This window comes from Uranotaenia lowii, chromosome 2 (genome assembly GCF_029784155.1).
Source record: "Uranotaenia lowii strain MFRU-FL chromosome 2, ASM2978415v1, whole genome shotgun sequence".
NCBI lineage: Eukaryota > Metazoa > Arthropoda > Insecta > Diptera > Culicidae > Uranotaenia > Uranotaenia lowii.
The window spans coordinates 16,396,301-16,419,314 of record NC_073692.1 but is presented as its reverse complement, the minus strand read 5'-3'; the positions used below and the strand labels follow the sequence as shown (position 1 = coordinate 16,419,314).

The 23,014-nt window shown below is 39.4% G+C and overlaps 3 protein-coding genes across 3 annotated transcripts in view; 1 reads left to right on the top strand and 2 right to left on the bottom strand.

The window, feature by feature from the left end:
* Positions 1-213: 213 nt before the first annotated feature.
* On the bottom strand, positions 214-2,910 carry LOC129741102 (uncharacterized). Its single transcript, XM_055732805.1, has 3 exons — positions 2,157-2,910; positions 589-1,790; positions 214-531 (listed from the first exon to the last, which is right to left on the bottom strand). Exons 1-3 carry the CDS (start codon positions 2,908-2,910, stop codon positions 214-216), a joined length of 2,274 nt encoding a protein of 757 aa, XP_055588780.1.
* A 233-nt stretch (positions 2,911-3,143) lies between these two features.
* LOC129741101 (uncharacterized) lies at positions 3,144-5,981 on the bottom strand. The gene has a single exon (XM_055732803.1). It carries the CDS (start codon positions 5,979-5,981, stop codon positions 3,144-3,146), a length of 2,838 nt encoding a protein of 945 aa, XP_055588778.1.
* A 1,734-nt stretch (positions 5,982-7,715) lies between these two features.
* LOC129741100 (uncharacterized) overlaps positions 7,716-23,014 on the top strand; it is a 21,369-nt gene continuing 6,070 nt past the window's right edge. Inside the window, exons 1-3 of the mRNA XM_055732802.1 lie at positions 7,716-7,850; positions 21,584-22,102; positions 22,719-22,885. Coding sequence (XP_055588777.1) covers positions 22,101-22,102; positions 22,719-22,885 — 169 coding nt within the window. The 5' untranslated portion in view covers positions 7,716-7,850; positions 21,584-22,100. The remainder of the gene's footprint in view (positions 7,851-21,583; positions 22,103-22,718; positions 22,886-23,014) is intronic.

The window sequence follows — 23,014 nt, the reverse complement described above, 5'->3', positions numbered from 1 at the left end:
CAATTATAATTCAAGAGTTCTTGTACAAAATTTGTGTGTTGTATTTATACCTTCTTGGTTTGTATGTATTTGTGTTTTGTGTAGAGTTACAAAAGATATAATGTATTGTGTTTTATGGGAGAAATAATTTGTATTTTGTAAGAACATATTCTGATGATCTCCGGAACAAAATTTGTTGCGGAGACATACCGGGCCCCGTTGAAACCGTCCGTTTCAACCTTCTTGAACAGCAGCACCTCCTTGGTCTCCAGCTTCGTCAGCATCGATGTCGTCACCGTCAGCAGTATCGACCGGCAGCACGCAGATTTCGGTAACAGCTCGGCGGAACACACCACGCGCAGTTCGGACCAGCACTACGCGCACCAGCCCATCTTCGCCTTTGATCGTTTCGTCTACTCGGCCGAGGTTCCATTGGTACGTGGGTAGATTGTCGTGTCGTAGAAGGACGAGATTTCCCACGTCGACATTTTTGACCGCCTGTCGCCATTTGGATCGCTGTTGAAGTTGGCTAACGTAATCTCTGGACCAGCGCTTCCAGAGTTATTGTTGGAATCGACGTGTTTCTTGTAGTCTAGTCAGCTTTTTCACCGGTTCTGCTATTTCGGGCTCGGGGATTGAGAACAACGGTTCCTCAATGATGAAATGCCCTGGCGTCATCACTTCAAGGTCGTCGGGGTGGTCTGTGAGGGGAATGAGAGGCCGAGAGTTGAGGGTACCTTCTATTTGGCCTACAGCTGTCGAGAACTCATCGTAGGTGTACGATCGTCCTCCGAATATGCGACGAAAATGGTATTTGAATGACTTCACCCCCGCCTCCCACAGTCCACTAAAATGTGGGGATCTAGCCGGAATGAAGTGGAACGAGATGCCCGAATCAAGACAATAGTTGTCCCATTGATTCGTGCGGAACTGCTGCAGGTACTGCTGACGAATTGCTTTCATTTCGGAGTTAGCGCCGACGAAGGTTGTTGCATTGTCGCAATGCAATTCGAGTAACCGACCGCGGCGACCCACGAACCGTTTGATCGCATTTATACACGCAGACGACGTTAGGTTCGGAACGACTTCGAAATGGACTGCCTTAACCTTCACCGAAAGGCAAACGAATACCGCGACGTACATTTTTAGGCTTGCCCCCCTCCCGTACAACGGACGAACGTTAAATGGCCCGCAGTAGTCCAGACCACATCTGGAAAATACTCGAGCTGGATTAAGTCGCACTGCCGGTAGAGGACCCATTTGTTGGTGTGCTAGTGTTGGTCGACAGCGAAAACAAGTCACGCAATTTCTGACTATCTTGCGGACTAGGATTCGGCCTTGCAAGGGCCAAAAGCGCTGCCTCATCGTTGCGAGTAGGAGAGATGGTCCTGGGTGAGCAGTTTGCAGATGCAATGATCGTGCCAGCAGCAAACTTAGTTTTCCGTCGGCTGGGAGAATGTATGGATGTTTTGAATCGAACGATTTGTTCAAATTGCGCAATCGACCGTCCAAACGTAAAAATCCTTCGCTGTCGTAAAGAATATTCATGCCCTTGAGAGGCGATTTGGCATGAAATTCCAAAGGAGTGTTTGTTTGTTTGCTCACTTGTACTTGATGCAGCTCTGCTTGGAAGCCACTAGCTTGTTCGAGACGTATCAAAGCTTTCAACGCATCTTCAATTTCCGATGGGGTCAGAACTCCAACACGACGAAAACCAACTGGCAGGCGAAAATTGTGGTAGAAACGAAGGCACCAGGCTACGACCTTCAGCAGTCGGCTGAGTTCGGCAAATCGTGAGAGCAACGAGTCATCTATTGCAGTAGCCAACATTGCGACAGTATAACCACTGACCATACTGACTGGACACTCGATTTCGTTTTCTGGATAATTTTTCCAACAGTACGCAATGTCGATTCCAGAGTGCGCATCGATCGATTTGAAGAAATGCTATCCCAGTAAGGAAATGCCACCCAACTTTAAAAATGAAACACGCAATTTCTACGATAAAATCGGACTAAACAGGACCATTTTTCCTACTGGGCATTTTTTGTCAAATTTTTCAGGTTCGCCACCTGCCGTCGGCATTGCGAACCTTCAAAATCTGACAACAAAAAATTAGACAGAAAATGGTTGAATTTTTGTTCTAAGTGTCATGTCAGTGTGGTCAGTGGTATAACGTTGACGCTTTTCAATGTTCATCTCGTCTCGGTCCACAGATTGAAGGTTGGAGGTTGGTAAAACGGGTGGCCAGAACTCCGGAGCGGCCACGAGAAAGTCTGGTCCATGCCACCAAAGATCGTTGTCGAGAATCTGGGAGGGCCATGCCCCTCTAGAAAGGATATCAGCTGGGTTGACATCGGTGCGAATGTGTCTCCACTGGGAATTTTTTGTTGACCTCTGTATTTCGGCAATTCGATTCGATACGAAAGGCTTCCAATCTGGGGGTGGAGATCGAATCCAGTGTAGCACGACAGTTGAGTCGGACCAAAACACCGTTGGTCCATCGAATTCTGTTGTTGTCCGTACTTTTTCCATCATCTGGCTGGCTAGAACTGCCGCACACAGCTCAAGTCTCGGAATGGTCAGATTACGAAGAGGTGCGACGCGAGACTGAGCGATCAACAGCTGGCTATAAGTACGATCATCTGATCCCTTGCTTACCACATACACACAGCATCCATAGGCACGTTCCGACGCATCGCAGAAACAATGCAATGTGAACTCATTATCGACGTTAGCCAAAACACGACGGGGGATGGAGAGACGTTGGAGATCTTGTATACCATCACGAAATTCATTCCACCAGGAGCGATCGTCTTCGGAAAGTGGAGCATCCCACTCGACACTTGCAGCCCACAGCCGTTGCACGAACACTTTACAGCTGACTACTACAGGCCCGACGAGACCCATGGGGTCATACAATTGCGACATTTCGGATACTACCACACGTTTCGTAACTGGGTTGGCGGTACACAACGACGGAATTTTAAAGCTGAATGTATCTGTTTGGGGGTTCCACAAAAGGCCAAAAGCTCTTCGGGGACATATTCGAGAACCTTTGGATGATTGCTACACCACTTGCGCAAAGTAAAACCAGCTTTTTTCAGCATTTCCACAAGTTGACGACAGGCTTCGGTTGCTTCGGCTAAATCATCATATCCAGCTTATGTATCATCCACGTACGTTCGATGCTTGATAATTGAGGAGGCGAGGGGGTGATCATGATGATAATCGGCGGCAAGCTGGTTGAGTACGCGCGCAGCATGATACGGTGAACTGGCTAGACCGTATGTTACAGTCTTGAGTTGGTAGACTTGGAGGGGTAAGGAGGGATCTTTTCGCCAAATGATCTGTTGATATTTTCGATCGTCTGGATGCACCCATACTTGGCGAAACATTTTTTCTATGTCTGCTGTAAAGACATACTTCGGCTTTCGAAAGTTTACAACTGTAGATAGAAGAGCCGCTTGTACCGTCGGGCCTGTGTGGAGAACGTCGTTCAGGGACAGCTGACCCGATGCCTTGCAGCTGGCATCGAACACGACTCGTGTTTTGGTGGTGGTATTATCAGGGCGTCGCACTGCATGGTGCGGAAGAAAGAACTGCGGGCCCGCGACGCGACGGCACACTTCCATATGGCCCAACATCACATACTCCTGCATAAACTTCTCGTAATCTTCTCGCAATTGCTGATCAGCTGACAGCCTCTTCTCCAATAGCAGAAAACGACGAACAGCTGTGCTGTATGAGTCACCCAACAATGGAACTAGTTCTTCGCGAAGAGGTAGTCGAACCACATATCGACCGTCGGCACTCCGCGAAAACGTTTTTTCGAAGTGCGTTTCTACCTCCTTTTCATCCGCGGTTAACGCTTTTGCCAAAATCGTTCGAGTTGTTCGTTTAAGTCCGGTGGCTGCATTATGGCGGTGTTGCATATCGATGTGTTCACGGATTGGGAAAATTGATTTTCCGGACACTACATACCCCAGAACTGTGCGCTGTAACAATGGCAGTCCTTCGCCAAGGAGGATTTGGTGTGATTCGAGAAGCAAGAAGAACAGTTCAGTGCCAATTAATAGATCGATTCCGTGGGTAATATTGAATTTCGGATCAGCAAGAGAAATGTTGCGAGGAATTTTCCAGTCAGAAATATTAACGTTCAGACTGGGCAAACAAACCGTTAGTTTGGGTAAAACGAGACAGTCGAGTGTAAATTCGGTTTGATTGAAGCGAGAAGTGATTTTTGCATGCACTTTGTAATGGACATTAACTGTTGCTTGTCCGATACCGCAGATGGGTAAGTTGATTTTGTTGCGCTTCAAATCCAAACGTTGGCATAACGATTCGGATATAAAATTTGATTGCGATCCACTATCGAGCAAAGCGCGTGCGAGATGATAATTACCGTGGCGATCCAATATTCGCACCAGAGCGGTAGATAGGAATATAGTGGCATTTTCCGGAGAAGTGACTTGTGTGAGTGATGTGGGCTGTTCTTGGGGGGAAGGTGGTTCATTTTCGAATGACGACGAATATTGCTGCGACGCGAGAGGAGGGCATTCGACAACCTGCTCTCCCGACCGTGAGAGCAACCCAAACGACGGTTCACCACTCGATCGGGTGTGGGTAACCGGCGACGACGAATTTGACGGACACGATCGCACCACCGGCGGTGCTCGCGATACCGAGAACGATTGTGCTGATGACGTGTTGGTAGTCACAGCAGTCGACACAGCTATGCAGGTTTGTGGAGTCTCACTTTCACTTACTTCTTCAGAAGTTGTGCCATTAAAGTTTCGAGGAGGGAGATGAAGCAATGTATGATGTTTCTTGGCACAACTTCTACACACACTACTGCGACAGTCTTTCGCTAAGTGCCCACTTCTCAAGCAATTGATACAAAGACGATGGGTTTTTATAAAGTCTAGACGAGAGTTCGGAGTAAGCTTGAGAAAAGTGGGGCACTGCGAGAGTTGATGTGCCTGCTTACAACTTAGGCACTTCACAACATTATCCGACACGACATGAGATGCAGAGGATTTTCCTCTAGTGTTCTTCATTTGCACACTTGTGTTCGTGTTGGTTAACACTTTACACTTTTGGAGCATTCGAGACCTCTTATGGATGAACTCATACAACTGGGAGTAAGTGGGAGATTCCTGTTCTTGGCACTGTGTTTCCCACTCCATAAGGGACTTTATATCGAGTAAGGTACTCAAATGCTCAACGAGGAATGAGTTCCAGTGTTCACTAGACTGCTCCAGCTTATCGAGAATTCCCACGTGTCGGTTGAACTCATCAGCTAATTCAGCCAACCCAACGGCAGATTCCCGCCTAATTGAGGGGATTTTCAAAATGGCTGACATATGACGCTTGATGAGAAAGTTTTTGTTCTCGTATCGATCACAAATAGCTTTCCACGCAATCGCGTAATTGTCGGCAGAGATCGCGATTGAGGAAATGATACGAGAGGCTTCACCCTTCAAGGAACCACGCAAATAGTGCAATTTCTGCACAGGAGAGATCAAATTGTTCGTATGAATCACGGATTTGAAAAGATCTCTGAATTCGATCCATTCTTCGGGATTCCCGTGGAATTCAGGGAGTTTCAGTTCAGGAAGTTTCACGGAAAGAGTGGGGTTCACAGGGGGCACAACACTTTCGGGAATTCTTCGGCTAAGGACAGGTGATGCAGATCTCTGAATTTTACTATTTAGCGAGGCTTTCAGCTCATAGTACAGAGTCTGAAATGTTTGTCGAGATTCTGCGAACACTTCTTCTTCACCTTCCATTAGCTCGATTTCTTCTTGGACGCTTTCGAAGCGATCCCATAGCTCATCCAAACGCTCGATTCGCACTGGAACTTGATTTGCTTGTTCCACAACGTAATTGGAGTCAAACTCCTGGATCAATTTAGCAGATCCCAAAATATTATTTCTTCTGCGAATCAGCGTTTCTAATGGCAACGTATTCTTTTTCACGACTTTCTTTGACGGAGCCATTTTGTGAGCCAATATCACTCTGTTAACCACTTTTTTCATGAAATTTCACAATTTTACAGTGGCAGCAACACTAAGCTGGATTCTTGCAATCCTATCGCGAATTAATCAACGGTATCGAATAAAGAACTAGCACCGACGACAATTGGTAAGTTCGGGCTAGGATTATGAGGAACCGTAACTTCACTACACGTGGTTGCTCTTCCAGCACAATTTTTGGGAATTTCTTCCCGGGTTTCGGCACCAGAATGTTAGCGACAATATCCACGCACTGTAAACGACGATTTTACTGGGAAATTTGTGCTTCCCGTAACTGTAAGTCTTAGAAAAACCTTCTTTAACTTGGGACTTATAGCTTGGTGAAATTCCGGTACGACGTAGTAAAAAACGCGTGGTTTTAGAGTGACAATTATAATTCAAGAGTTCTTGTACAAAATTTGTGTGTTGTATTTATACCTTCTTGGTTTGTATGTATTTGTGTTTTGTGTAGAGTTACAAAAGATATAATGTATTGTGTTTTATGGGAGAAATAATTTGTATTTTGTAAGAACATATTCTGATGATCTCCGGAACAAAATTTGTTGCGGAGACACATCTCTTGAAACCCCCTTTTGAAACCTTTGAAAATCTTTGAAATTCTAGAAAACTGCTTAAAATACAGTAAACTATTCAAATAATTCGTAGAAGCATTATTATTCACTTTTACACAGTAAATTTTTAGAAATAATTTTGTTTTTGTTGAAAAAACACAAGTGGTTCTATTCTTATTTCGCACCCTTTTTCCATAGTTTTGGTCCTCAACACCATTTGCAACGTCCAAAAAAAGTAAACTTATGCTTGATTTATCCGTTAAACAATTCAGAACAATTTATAGAACAAAGTTTTGGTGATTTTCAATCATTCATATTTTAACAAGCAAAACACATAGTGGTTCTATTCTTATTTCGCTCACTGTATCAGATGCAATCAAAATCGTAAAAAAGATTGAACTTACATTAAGGAATTCACGATATTTGTCTAAAAATATGTTTGTTTTTCTGATAACTGCGTTTAGAAGTTCAAAAATGATCAAATTTAAGTCTTAGGAAGTAGCTTGGTGAGCAAAACATATTCTATGTGGAGTACATTTGAAAAAGGTCTCAAATGTGCTCGCATAACAGTCCCATAACGAATAAAAATGGTGCTTGTCAATGTCCCAATTTCAACCTAGAACACCTTCCATCAAACGATTTTCGTTTATACTGAACGTTGTGATCACAACTCAAAAATATATTCCAAAACAGAAAAAGCTGATTTTCTCGCTTGCTTGTTTTTGCATATGGGACTGTTATGAAAGTAGGGGCAGTATATTTCTACTCAAAAAAGAAAAACGTAATTCGTATCGAATGCTGTGACAGCGGAAATCATACAAGGTGTGTGGCAAGTATTTTTGTAACATTTTAAAAGCTGAGAATATTCGAATGGTTACACTGTGGAATACTTAAAATAGAATGAAAATTTTTTCATTTCTCGTTTCCCAACATATTCAAAAAATGTATTTTTGCCAACCCTTCCCGGAAAAAGCGCCTGGAGCGCAAGCTCCAACGAAGCCACCCGATCGGAACACAAATCCTGCCGAAAATCTATCATCCCGGAACGTTTTACCTAGGAAAACCAAAACAAAGCCTCGTGTCGCTTATGGTAACATAAGGTTCGGTCCAGTCCGGTGAGGAAAACCCCCAAACCCCGAAGCAAATCGGGGCCGAGTTAGTTTCCGTCGAGACATTGAACCGCGTGGATGCGAAAAAATTGAAAGACTTCCTTCCGTTTGGCTGCTTTCCGTTCTGCAACGTGTGTGTGCGCGAGATTGAACCGGAAACTGCCCCCCATACCGTAGGCTTGCTTGGATTTTCCGAATGGGTGTTTCGATGCATAAATAGTGTTTTTCCTTTTTGGATGGAACGAGCTTGGGTGGACGTGGAGGTTGGTCGGGTGATTCGGAAGAAGTTCAAGCCTACTGCTTTGCCTTTTCATGGTCAACGCTCTTAATTATAGGGGAAGGCTACCTGTTTTCGCAGAGTTACGTGAAAAATTGTGTGCGTGTGTGGGATGTTTGGGTGACCGATTATGTTGCCCGAAAAAGGTGGAGTTCAGAATTAGCTGTGCTCATTCCAGTCGGATACCTACATACTTATGCAGTTATCGCTTCGCAGTCAAACAGATTCGATTGCTACAGATAGGGTAGCAACTAATCTGCGGAAGGTCATTAAAGTGCTGTTGTTGTCAAGCAATCGATATGTGATAATCAATAACTTTGTGTGATACGATTGAATGTAGGCCAACCATGGGGTTCCGAAGGAGAAAAAACGAAAGTAAAAGAAATATCTCGAATTCTGAGCACGTTCGCAGCAAATAAGTTGAAAGTTGTGAGAAATCAGCGGATGCAAATTGGACCGCTTCGGCGAATGGATGCAATAAAACGATGGTGGATCGATTTTGTTTATGCACAAATTACCAGTATTTGTGGAGCCGCGAAGATTCTGATCGATCTCACTAAAAACATTCGGAAAATGTCTTAACGTTATGTAGAACTTCTTTTCGGAATATTCTTATGCCGAGTCGCCTGTAAGATTGCGTGATTTCTCACGTCGTGTTCAACTTGAAGAATTTAGATAATTGATGCAATTAGTTCCTATACTATGCAAGAATTTCTTATAGTTTTTATTGATATTGTTTAAAAAAAAACGCTCCATACATATAAACTATAAGAAAATGTTGCGGCTTGTTTGGAACCAACAGCTCGGAAGCAGATACTTAACCGAGTTCCACGAAGTAAAATGCAATCCATGCTAATCTGTATCGATCCGTTTCCAGTGACTTGGAAAATGGTTTATTGCTTCTTGGTTGTTCTTCAGTAGAGTAAGCTGCCCTATTCTGGACTCGTAGTGAATGAAGGGTTCAATTGAGCAGCATTTTGCCTCCTCATTGAAAAATGTGTGTGTGGTTTCCTTAACTGGTGGATTACCAGACCTAACCTGAAATCATGCTTCATTTTTGAGATCTTCGATCTTAAATCACGTGTAATGGAAGAGACCTTCTTAAAACCGACTGATATGTTTGACAGACATCGACTTAGTTGGTTCTATTTGGTTCACTGATTTCATGTGTCTCGAACAAATTCGGAACACTTTTTCAGTCAAGTTTCAGAAAAAAACAGACTAACCAGAATTTAGATTGATCGGAGCTTTGCTTGCCAAATTTGTTCCAATTTATTGAATACTTGAGTTTTTTTGTTATTCTTAAAACTCTTTATTGTAGAGTTATGAATTTATTTCAATTTATATTCATTATTAATGATAAATTGATATGACACAATAAATAACAAATAAATGCCAAATACTGAGACTTTCTGAATTATTTTTTGCCATTTTTGTCATTTTTGTCATTTTTGTCATTTTTGTCATTTTTGTCATTTTTGCCATTTCTGTCATTTTTGTCATTTTTGTCATTTTTGTCATTTTTGTCATTTTTGTCATTTTTGTCATTTTTGTCATTTTTGTCATTTTTGTCATTTTTGTCATTTTTGTCATTTTTGTCATTTTTGTCATTTTTGTCATTTTTGTCATTTTTGTCATTTTTGTCATTTTTGTCATTTTTGTCATTTTTGTCATTTTTGTCATTTTTGTCATTTTTGTCATTTTTGTCATTTTTGTCATTTTTGTCATTTTTGTCATTTTTGTCATTTTTGTCATTTTTGTCATTTTTGTCATTTTTGTCATTTTTGTCATTTTTGTCATTTTTGTCATTTTTGTCATTTTTGTCATTTTTGTCATTTTTGTCATTTTTGTCATTTTTGTCATTTTTGTCATTTTTGTCATTTTGTGAAATTTAATCTAATTGAACAGAAAATTTTAAAAAGAATCATGCAAACTTTGAAGCCACCTAATCAATGAGTTGTGGAAAATCGAAATCGTAGGAAAAATCTAATATGATTCTTGTTACAGTTATGCAAACAAATTGATGCTTTATGTCATCCATTTTTCTAATACTTGACGTAGCACTTCTTCGATCAACCGTCGGAGTTTCAAATACTGCCAACTGATATTTTAATTGAAATTTTCTTTTCTGACGTATAAATCCCGTTACATGTTTTTTCTTGTTTCGCTTGAATGTAGTGGCCATGCATCATTTTGCTTGGGAGCTCGAATCTTTATGCCAGCAGTGCTTTTTCAATCATATTTATCATCTTTGTTACAGTAAAGGGTGATACGGTCAAAATTTGATCAAGGGATAGCGCGTGTAAATCGGTAAAATCGTTTATTTAAAATATCAAATTAAATTTCTTTTTCAAGTTTAATTAGTATAAAATTCAGGAAAAATATTCAGTTAGGCTTCAGCTTTTCCAAATCCGAATTGAAGGGCCTTACGCTTAACCCCTGCCATCAGATTTTGTACAGCCACCTTTCTTCGCCGCAGAAAGCCAGTTTACCTTGAACTGCTGCTCGTCCTTAGCAGTTTTTTGGTCTTCTTTAGGTTCCGCTTGACAATAACCCAGTATTTCTCAATTGGGCGGAGCTCTAGCGTGTTGGAAGGGTTCTTGTCCTTAGGAACCACCTGCACGTTGTTGGCGGCGTACTACTCCATGGCCTTTTTACCGTAATGGCAAGATGCCAAATCTGGCCAAAACAGTACGGAACAACCGTGTTTCTCCAGGAAAGGCAGCAGACGTTTATTCAAACACTCTTTCACGTAAATTTCTTGGTTGACAGTCCCGGAAGCTATGAAAATGCTGCTTTTCAATCCACAGGTACAGATGGCTTGCCAAACCAGATATTTCTTCGCGAACTTTGACAGTTTCATGTGCTTGAAAATATCTCCTACCTTTCCCCTTCCTTTTGTCGTATAAAACTCCTGTCTCGGAGTCCCGGAAGCTGCTTGTAGTCGGCTTTGACGTAGGTTTTGTCGTCCATTACCACGCAGTCAAACTTCGTCAGCATCGTCGTGTACAGCCTCCGGGATCGCGCTTTGGCCGTCGTATTTTGTTTATTATCGTGATTCGGAGTCACTACCTTCTTGTAAGTCGATAGTCCGGCTCGTTTTTTGGCTCGATGCACGGTTGTAGACGACACACCTGTGCAGCTTCGCTTAGCACTCATCGGCTGAACGGGAGACACACGTCCTGCCTTACTGAAGATCGTTTGTTAACTGACGACCGCTCACGACGCGGCAGCTTAGCCGTCGTGTGTGTGCGTGTAGTACTCGTTGACTCGGAAAAGGCCTACCAGCCGAGAGAGTGTCGTGCTCGCAATCATCGGCTACACATCTCCCCCCTACACAAAGATTAAAAGTTAAATTTCAAACTGGGAACAAGCAACAACCAGAAATTTTTGATTTCACTTCTTCGATCTTAATCCAAAATACGGGTTTTTAGCGAAACTGTAATTAACCTTCCCATGCCGTTCGGGTCAATATGACCCGAAGCGCACATTTAAAATCTCTTTATCATCATTCCAATATACTGAAGAACTAGGAATTTTGACAGACCAAGTATGTTCTATGAAAATAATGAAATTAACGTCAAAAAATTGAAATTTGAGTTTTGAAAATCGGTTCATTGGGAAATGAAATACAGCTAAGCAAAGCAAAAATTGGATATCGTTTTTTTAAAGTTAGATTTTTTTCTACCGGAAGTTCTGAGATAGCGGTCAAAACTTTCATTGCACCCCAACATATCTATACACTGTCGGATAGATGGATTCTTGACGATTTCAAACATCAATGAAACACTTAAATACAGAAAAGCTGTCAAAAGTTATGAGCATTTTAAAAATAAAATTGATTTTTCGGACTTTTCACTTTCTGAACCAGTTTCTGATAACTTGGAAATATATATCGACTTTATTTTAAAATTTTGAGTAATAAGAACAAATTACCTACACAATGAATATAATATCATCAAAATCGGTTAACATTTACAGCCAGGAGAACGAAATCAAACTACAACTCAAATTTCCCCGAAACGGATATTTTGCGAACGGCATGGGAAGGTTAACACCTCTTTTGATGCTTATTCATGTCAATATTTAAATGTTTTGTCTTAATGCTTGCTCTGAATAAGTTCATTTTTCCCACAGTTGTATATAACGTTTGTAGTATACTTAGAAATAAGCTAGCTCGTGACACTCAAATATCGTGGTACTTTTATTTGTTAAGCCATTCGTGAACTTTCTTCCATTCTTGATCCAGATATATTCCTAGAACCTTTTTCCACAGGTGTCTTATTCAAACCAAATCTCTATTATTATCAGACCTCCTTAATGCGTGAACACGCCGGGATGCTCCTTTTCCTTCAATTATATATCTAAACAAAGAATTTCCACTGTCTCTTCATCCTCAAAAATCTAATGCTATGATTCCATTATATTTCTATATTCTCACTACTACTACGACTACTAACAAGGTATTATCGATTTTCATGAATAAAAATCAGAACTGACGGAAAACATCTTTCCTTCAATTCAATGAATTCTGGAACGAGATATGCTTTCTCAAGCATTGTGGAACTTTAAAAAAAGACATTTGTTTTGGGCGACATCAACTGTCTCGATTTGTCACTCCAGTCTTTCCGAACTGAACAACAAGTTTCCAACTTGTTTATACTAGACAACGTGCTCGAGACAAACTTCTATTTAATCTAGATCCAATAAGCTAATCTTTTCAAATCTACTTTTTGTACTGGACTGTTCAAACTGGTGATTCCGAACCTTATTCTTATACTTTAACTAGCTGATCCCGTACGAACTTCGTTTCGCTTTAAATCATTGGTACGTCAAAATGAGTTTAGAAAATGAATTCGAAACATTCTTTCAACAATTTTGGGGAAAAAAATCAACAGTGTTTAAAGTCGCTATTATTACTATTACTTGAAATTCAAATTAAACGGTTGATTGGATTTTTATTATAATTTATGTGAGAGTGTTCTTCTCGATCGGCTGCAAAATCTAGACATTATGGCAGAAACATGTCCTATTTGTTTATGTGCACGACTCTTTTGCTTGACCTTCACACATAAATTGGTATCAATTAACTGTCTCGAACAAAATCATTGCACAAAACACTGAACTTTCAATGAAACCCTCATTTTCTGTCCCTTGGCCCGAAACTCCCTTGTGCCATTTTTTTTTTAAATTATATGTAAAATAACGTCAGGAACTTGAAAACAGTGAACAGTGAATAAAGACGCCCCTTTCGCCGACCCTTGACACGGAACATGCTACCTGGAGTCAATTGCTCATAGTTTATAATCCTCATCTAAACATTTTCATCTCAATCCGATGCATGATCATGACAATATCGCGAAAACAGTGAGCAACTAACATGGACGGCCTTTTTTTTACCACGATTCAAAACTTGACTCCTGAAATCAGTTATCTTTTCTGTTAAACTCCCATGTGTCAATTTTCATTACAATTCTATGCTCAATCAAGAGAATATCGTAAAAACAGTGAACAGATAATAACCCCCTTTTGCCGACCCCTGAGTCAAGATTTGAAACCTGAAAGCAAAAGAGCGTCCCTCAAAACTCCTATGCGGAAATTTTCATCTCTATCCAATGTAGAATAACGTCAAAATCGCAAAAACATTAAAGTTGGGTATGGACGACTCCTTCAGCCGACTTCTGATCCGCAATTCGAAACTTGAAATCGATTGCTCGTCCCTCAAAACACTCATGTGCTAATTTTCATCACAATACGATCTATAAAAACGCCAATATCGCAAAAACATTAATCAGTGGATATGGACGACCCCTTTGGCCGACCCCTGACCCTAAATTTGATAACTGTAATGGATTGCTCGTCTCTCAAAACACTCATGTGCAAATTTTCATCACAATCCAACGTAAAATAAAGCCAATATCGCAAAAACATTAATCAGTGGATATGGACGACCCCTTTTGCCGACCCCTGACCCTAAATTTGATAATTGTAATGGATTGCTCGTCTCTCAAAACACTCATGTGCAAATTTTCATCACAATCCGATGTATAATAACGCCAATATCGCAAAAACATTAATCAGTGAATATGGACGACCCCTTTGGCCGACCACTGACCCTAAATTTGATAACTGTAATGGATTGCTCGTCTCTCAAAACACTCATGTGCAAATTTTCATCACAATCCAATGTAAAATAAAGCCAATATCGCAAAAACATTAATCAGTGGATATGGACGACCCCTTTTGCCGACCCCTGACCCTAAATTTGATAACTGTAATCGGTTGCTCGTCTCTCAAAACACTCATGTGCAAATTTTCATCACAATCCGACGGAAAATAACGTCAATAACGTGAAAACAATGTTTGTCTTGTATGGACGACCCCCTTCAGAAGGGGTCGTCCAAAAATCTAAAAACATTTTTCATCATTCCTGGTCCTAATGAGCATCCATGCCAAATTTCAGATCTCTAGCTCTTAAGGCGGCTGAGTCTATAGAGGACAAACAAACAAACAAACAAACAAACAAACATACAGATAATTGCTTTTTATATATATAGATGAACTTTTTTTTTCAAAGGTCGTTAACCATCACATAGTTAACCTTCAGAATACTCTTCATGTTGGTCATCCCGATCCAACATAAATTCATAAAGTGAGCCTTCAGAACACTCTTCCTGTTTGTTTTCCTGATCCAACGTAAATTTATAAAGTGAACCTTCAGAACACTCTTCCTGTTGGTCCTCCCGATCCAACGTAAATTCATAAAGCTAACCTTCAGAACACTCTCCCTGTTGGTCCTCCTGATCCAACGTAAATTCTTAAAGTAAACCTTCAGAACACTCTTCATGTTGGTCCTCCTGATCCAACGTAAATTCATAAAGTGATCCTTCAGAACACTCTTCCTGTTGGTCCTCCCGATCCAACGTAAATTCATAAAGTGATCCTTCAGAACACTCTTCCTGTTGGTCCTCCCGATCCAACGTAAATTCATAAAGTGAACCTTCAGAATACTCTTCATGTTGGTCCTCCTGATCCAACGTAAATTCATAAAGCTAACCTTCAGAACACTCTCCCTGTTGGTCCTCCTGATCCAACGTAAATTCTTAAAGTAAACCTTCAGAACACTCTTCCTGTTGGTCCTCCCGATCCAACGTAAATTCATAAAGTGATCCTTCAGAACACTCTTCCTGTTGGTCCTCCCGATCCAACGTAAATTCATAAAGTGAACCTTCAGAATACTCTTCATGTTGGTCCTCCTGATCCAACGTAAATTCATAAAGTGAACCTTCAGAACACTCTTCATGTTGGTCCTCCCGATCCAACGTAAATTCATAAATATAGTGAACCTTCAGAACACTCTTCATGTTGGTCCTCCCGATTCAACGTAAATTCATAAAGTGAACCTGTGCTTTTTCAATCATATTTATCATCCTTGTTACAGTACACCTTTCAGCGCATTTTCGGCACAAAGGCTAGATAGACCTTGAATTTTTTCAACCTCTGCTATGGGTGTAGGAAACAAGAATATTACCGTAAAAATTGTACGTACGAAACCATGTAATTTGTAATTTTCTTCAATTTTAAAATTTTCAGCATGTTTTATGATACAACAGGTCATAGGTATTTCAAAAAGTAAAAAATAAAGATGGCTCTTTCATTGTTATACACACCAGCTGTTTTGGCGCCTTTAAATATCACTTAGTAGGATAAATGGTTTTATAGAGTGTTTTAGAGTTAAAATAGAAACATTTGCTACATATTACTTCAAACAAAAAAAAAACTGGTTGGAATTTTTTCGTAGGTCGATCTATGTAATTCGAGTTGAGGGATATGAAACTTCATTTAAATTCCAGGCTGCTCGAGGATTACTTTTCCCTTTGGATGTATAAGCGTTTTATAAATCGCTGTGATGTATTAAATGCGCCTTTTATAAAACGCTTCTGATGTATAAGAATTTAAAGCACTCGTATAAAACTAAAATTGTTACCTGGGAAGACACAAATGGATTTTAAAATAGTCCATGGCATGGCTCTGGTAGTATTTCTACAATTATGTTTCGATCACATTGATAAAACTTTAATGTTTTTTTTGAATCAGCATAGACAGTAGGTTTACTAGAGTAAACCTACTAAGAAAGCGGATTGGCGGTCAAGATAAGTGTTGCTCAACTTCACACTGAGTCGATTTCCTGATAACTCGAGTATTCGCAGTTCCAAAAACACCATCAATCAACAGAAAGAAAACCGCAATAAAAGTTCTCGAAGCGCGCGCTACCTCATAAGAAAGCACCAGACAACAATTAGCGTCAGGCTCGTAAAATTCGTCTTCCCACACTACCTTAGTGTTCTTACAAAGAACCGAAATCGGTGCTGTTCTTCCTTCCCCAAAGACAGCAACAAAGCGGTAAGAAAATACCTTGAAATGATCCGTACACCTGTCTGTAGTGCTTTAGCTTCTTTACTTGCGGCCAAAGGAAAGTTCGTCCCCGAGGACGACAAATCGTCTCAAGGGTAGCAAAAAGAGCATAATACATACCAACGAGAAGGCGAGCGCTTTCTCTGTTTGCTGGTTTTTCCACGGTTTAGGCGATGGTGGTGAACAAAAGGTTTGTTTTTATGTCATCTTGGGTTTGGGTGGAGTGGGTGTTTGCAGGGCTGCGTTTGGGGGGAATCGTGGGATAGCTACAGCAAATGAATGAATCCCAAATTTTGCACGAATTACCTTAAAGTTTTATCCGATTCATCCAGCTCTACTAAAAGCGTTGTATACAAACTTAACCTGAATACAGCCCCGCAATAGCCTACCGTGTAAAATGCCCCAAATAAATAATTTCGAAATTCGGCCCTGTGTGTAGGTGGAAAATTTCTCCCTTCTTGAGAAAAGTGGACAAAATATGATGCTGCTGAAGATGTCACATTCAACCACATAATTGGCCATTTTGTCGCAGACGATACCATTAGCCATTTCGTTTTTAATTCGTGCTGTTTGATGTAAACACAACTTCGTTTCATGTTCTTGACATTTGACGTTAATTTTGCTCTCGAAGGAAAATTACATCATTTTCCACACCGCCATCCCGTGTTATCAATACTCCTGCCGCTGGAGGAAACTGGAGCGAAACAATTTTTTTTTTAAATGACGCTTTTCAAAAAAGATTATAAAAAAAATTATAGCTTCATTATTATAAAAAAAATTATAGCTTCAGGGATTTGAAAAAAGCTTCCCTGACTAGAGAGCTTTTGTCGCGCTTTCTAATGAACCGCAAATGAACTTTCTTGTTCTATGTGGGGGAAATTTGTTGTTTCTATGTTGTTTTTAAAAACCTTTTTTGTTTCGACTGCTTATTTATTATATTTTTTGGACATATCTAATCTTCATTCGAAGTAGCGCTGATGTGGTCAAGTGGATAGGCTGGCGCGAGTCTGGTAACCCAGGCGTACTGCTGGGTTCGATTCCCGGTATCGGCAAGAAAAAACTGTTGGGTTCGAATCCCATAAGTTGCCGACGGGTAAGATGTATTTCATGGTATACACAATTATATATTTCAGAGGGAATGCAACCGAAGAGACTATTGCAAGCGGAGTGGATTGCCAACCATTGTAGGTCTCTGAAGGTTGGATGACTCCCTCAAATTCGAAGGCCAAGCCACACAGACATAGGCTGGACCTTACTACCGATGGGGGAACCATACATACATACATATCTAATCTTTATTCGAAGTGTTCAGGTCAATTCTCTCAAAAGCAGGAATTGGAGTTTAGAAAATTTAATTTGAATCATATAACTAAAAACTGTCTCAAAAAACATTAAAGATAGAGATTTTTTCATTACCTAAAATTTGCAGTTGGGAGGTCTTCAGGTTGCCAGATTGCCCGATTTTATGCGTCAAAAATAAAATTATCTGAGCGAGTTTAATAAAAATAATCAGGAAAGGTTTTTAAATGCCCGGATTTGGCCAGGTTTTTATATAAAATAGCCCGGAATTGTCCGGCTCGGTTCCGTGCTGAAAAAAATCTGTCAACCTTAGGATAGATGCGTGTGCTATCTGCATAAGTAGAAAAATTGTTAAAATATAAAAAATATAAACATTTTTTCAATCTGAGTTTTTTAAATGTGCAAAAACGACACAAATTTGAAATTTTAGTAAAATTTGAAGACCCCCGACGCAAACCTGTCAGATTTGCCGATGCCTCCAGGTTTGTTCAGACAGTGATTTCGTGAGTACAAAGATGACAGTGAGAGAACAAATTGTTCAGACAAAGACATTAACTCTACCAACTGTTCGAAACAAATTTAGAATTATGAAAAGATACCCTAGTATCCTTCGCATAATTCCAAACTTGCCGAGATACTCCGGCTGGCTTGAACCCATAATCCATTGTATTTCAGTCTTTCGTTCGTTTGATGACCTATCCAACCCCCCACTGATCCCCTTTAATAGAGTTAAGCTATTTTGAATATTATATCAATAAATAATTATACATTTATACTCATCATCTTACCTTGGAACTACTCCAACCAAAAAATTTTTTGTGGAAAGAATAAAAAATGAAATAAACGGATACTTAGCTAAATTTTCTGGATCTTGATGCACGCTACAATTTTTCTGGTTTTTCCCAATCAAGACAACCATCGTAATCCATCCTCTGCATTTTCACCATGTGGAAACAAATAACATAATGGAAACTTTTTAATTTGGTTCTCCTTTAGTCAATAACTCTGATATTAATTCCCAGTCCAACTGTATTAAGTTTCTTCCACAGACCACAACTTCTTGGACTATACTCTAATTTCCCATTGATTTCTCAACTCCCATTCATGATCACATTTTTCACAACACCAGACAGTTCGATAAAACGGCGTTCTATAGATGAAACTATCCATCACGTTAACACTTTAGGTATTACTGATTAAAAAATCGACAACCGAATTTAAATTTACATTAAATTGTTGAAATTTTGGTAATAAAAAATTTTCAGCTCCAAAAAACGCGTCTGTCACATTAAACAAACGCCTACTTCCATGAAATTCAAAGTGATTTTTTCTCTATAAACAAAAACTCTAGATTATTGAGGTGTCGTTTCACAAAAAAATTAAATGAACAGCTTTAAGTAAATCATCTGCTAATACTCCTAAACAATATTTACAGACTAAATTGTTTAAATTGACCGTATCGCACAGACAAATAGCGTTTATTTTTTCAATCAACGCGGGCCCAAAACTTTTCCCTCGACACCATCACCTTCACAAGGAAGGAAGGACCTGATTCCAAAATCATAAAGTTCCAGCAGCAACAGGAAGTCGTAACTGGAATGAGAGTCACCGTTGTCGTCGTCGTTTCAGACACACCCAATTGATGTGTTTACAAACGAAATTCAATCTCGGCCTTCCGATGGGGCGGATAAAGAGAAGGCATCCACCAACGAAGGATCCGATCCGATATGGAAATTCCCGGAAGAAAAAGGCGAACAGACTCGGTCGGCTGTGTGTGTTTATGCGTCTATGATGTGGGACGAGACGCTTTTCCGTACTTTTTTTTTTCTCTGATCCATTTTTCCTCCAAATCACCTTCCTTCCTACGATATAGAAACATAAAACGTTCTCAGTTCCAGGCGAATACATTTTGCCGTTTTGTAAAGCGTTATTCCGACTTGAAAAGGTCTCGCCCGTCATCATTCCCATAACCGTCACTTAGATCAGAGCCTCGATGCGTCTTTTTTTTCGGAAATATTTATTAGCAAGAGTGGGTGGCAGTTTACGAAATCGAGTTAGAGGATACGGAAAGAGGAAAAAAATAAAAGGATTTTTATTTCAAATTATCCTGATAAGAATAGGAAAGACTTTTTCTGAGACAGGATTATGAATTTATCTTTTAGAAGCAAATAGTCATTTGTAGCTGATTTCTATTAGCTTTCTTAAAAGACTCACTGTGAACGATCAAATCTTTAACAAAATCAAGTCTCCTACGCCAGTAAAAAAATCCTATCAAAATATAAGTAGACGGTATTTGAAACTCCGACGGTTGATAGAAAAATGAATGACAAAAAGAATCAATTTGTTTGCATAACTGATAAAACAATCATTTTTGATTTTTTCTAAAATTTAGATATTCCACAGCTCATTAATTTGTTTGTAAGAATTTTTTTAAATTTTTTTTCTGTTATATTAAATCAAATGACAAAAATGACAAAAATGAACAAAAATGACAAAAATGACAAAAATGACAAAAATGACAAAAATGACAAAAATGACAAAAATGACAAAAATGACAAAAATGACAAAAATGACAAAAATGACAAAAATGACAAAAATGACAAAAATGACAAAAATGACAAAAATGACAAAAATGACAAAAATGACAAAAATGACAAAAATGACAAAAATGACAAAAATGACAAAAATGACAAAAATGACAAAAATGACAAAAATGACAAAAATGACAAAAATGACAAAAATGACAAAAATGACAAAAATGACAAAAATGACAAAAATGACAAAAATGACAAAAATGACAAAAATGACAAAAATGACAAAAATGACAAAAATGACAAAAATGACAAAAATGACAAAAATGACAAAAATGACAAAAATGACAAAAATGACAAAAATGACAAAAATGACAAAAATGACAAAAATGACAAAAATGACAAAAATGACAAAAATGACAAAAATGACAAAAATGACAAAAATGACAAAAATGACAAAAATGACAAAAATGACAAAAATGACAAAAATGACAAAAATGACAAAAATGACAAAAATGACAAAAATGACAAAAATGACAAAAATGACAAAAATGACAAAAATGACAAAAATGACAAAAATGACAAAAATGACAAAAATGACAAAAATGACAAAAATGACAAAAATGACAAAAATGACAAAAATGACAAAAAACACAAAAAATAACAAAAATGACAAAAATGACAAAAATGACAAAAATGACAAAAATGACAAAGATGACAAAATGACAAAAATGACAAAAATGACAAAGATGACAAAAATGACAAAAATGACAAAAATGACAAAAATGACAAAAATGACAAAAAAGACAAAAATGACAAAAATGACAAAAATGACAAAAATGACAAAAATGACAAAAATGACAAAAATGACAAAAATGACAAAAATGACAAAAATGACAAAAATGACAAAAATGACAAAAATGACAAAAATGACAAAAATGACAAAAATGACAAAAATGACAAAAATGATGCCGATTTTTGTTGCATTTCTGAACAAACCTGTTCCAAAACACCTTTAGGGGGCGATGAGCTTTAAAATATTGAAATAGGGGGGGCGGTGGGAAAATTTTTTTTTGAAAACCAAAAGAGCATGAAAAAATTTTCGTCTTGGGTTCGTTTTACTGTCTCCAAAAAAACTTTCCACTTATTTGCGTGGCCAGTTTTAGATTTCGCTACTTGAGGAGCTTCAAAGTATTCCCCAAGCTCAACAGACTGTTCTTTGTTTCCAAATTAGAAATCCCTAGAAAAGAAACCGAAAGCTTCGTTCCGATAGCTATTTTCTCAACTCGGCTCAACTAGCTCAAAGCTAGAGCAAACATCGATTTCTTAGTATCCATCAACAAAACGCCGCCTTAGCCCTATCCTTTTTGCATTCGCGTGACAGAAATCCACTTGGGGGGTCAGCAAAACAACAACAACAGAAATAGCGCCATGAACGGAAATGCTGAATCCTAAACTGCCAGAAGCAGCAGCAAATTGTGTGAAAAATCAAAGGCAAACAACAAAACTTCAAAAGCATTGCCTCTGTGCTGTTGGTGGAAAAAAGTGCGCTTTAGATTGAAGCAAATAATACCCTCGAAAGGCCGTGCTTAATTGCGATCAGACATAAATTAGGTGAGGATTTTGGTGGAAAACGCCTGATTGTAGGCTGAGCAAGGAGCAAAACCTCACCTGGGAGTTGTCGACTTTGGTGGAATTCGAATGGAAAACTTCTTTGTTGTGAATGTGCTGGGAAATCCGGCAAAATAAGAAGGCAAACACAAGACACATCGACCGGAGAACTTTTCGGACCGTGGACCCCGGTTTGCTGTTTTCCCTTCAACCTGTGTGTGAGTGGGAAAGTCGTCGTTTTCCAAGCTCGAGGCACGTGCTCGTTGTGTCTCTCCAAATAACCCCAAATCATGTGAGTATACACCTTCTTCTGGTAGCAATACATATATTTTTATTCAACCTATTTCTGTGTAGATAAATCTTTTTGGGCTTAGCCGTGCCAGTTGTTTGGCGAGATTCACAATTCCAAGTGAAACCGGGTAGTTTTTTCTACCTCGAGGGGGTTTAGCAGAAGTTTCACGCTCTGGAAGCCATTATCGAATCAAACCACCCTCTTCCCCCGCAAAAAGCCCATTGGCCTCGCTTTAGGATACTGGAGCTTTGACAAATTATAGAACGTGGCAATTCAAGAATTCAATCAACAATTCGTAAATCACTCCTTTGTTTGAGCTTTATAATGTAAGTTGGACTCAAATGTATATACAAAATTTCAACAACTTTTGAACTTTAGAAATTCAGTTCATTGACACGCCCCAACGCAACCGGTTGATTAAGTTTTGATGGGAAAAAGTTGTTGATTCGATGGCGTGCGGTATTGTGTAGCGCTTAATTATTCAAACGGGGATGACTTTTGATCAATGTTCTGTTACCTGGGCTGGTACTTAGTTAGGGGTGGATGATATTGTTGGAAAACATTGTACTCAGCAGCTCAGCTTAATGTTTTCTTTCTCTGTGTCAACCTCCGGCAGGGCCCAGCCAGCTCCTCGATCGGTGTGGGATGCGGTGGCCAGTGGAACCGGAGGGCGGTGGACCGTGGGCGTTCTGATCCTGACACACCTGGTCGCGTACAATGAAACCGGTGGGCCGGGAACGATGATCGGGTTGGCCATCGGGGCACTGTTTGCTATCTTTAGTGGTAAGTATATCGTGTGAATTTACTTTGTAGAATTGAGTTAGGTTTTTTGTACCTTAGCTAGAATATAAAAGTGTGAATAAAATTGAGAGTAACTACAGCAGAATTGAAAAATGTACGTCAAAAAGCATC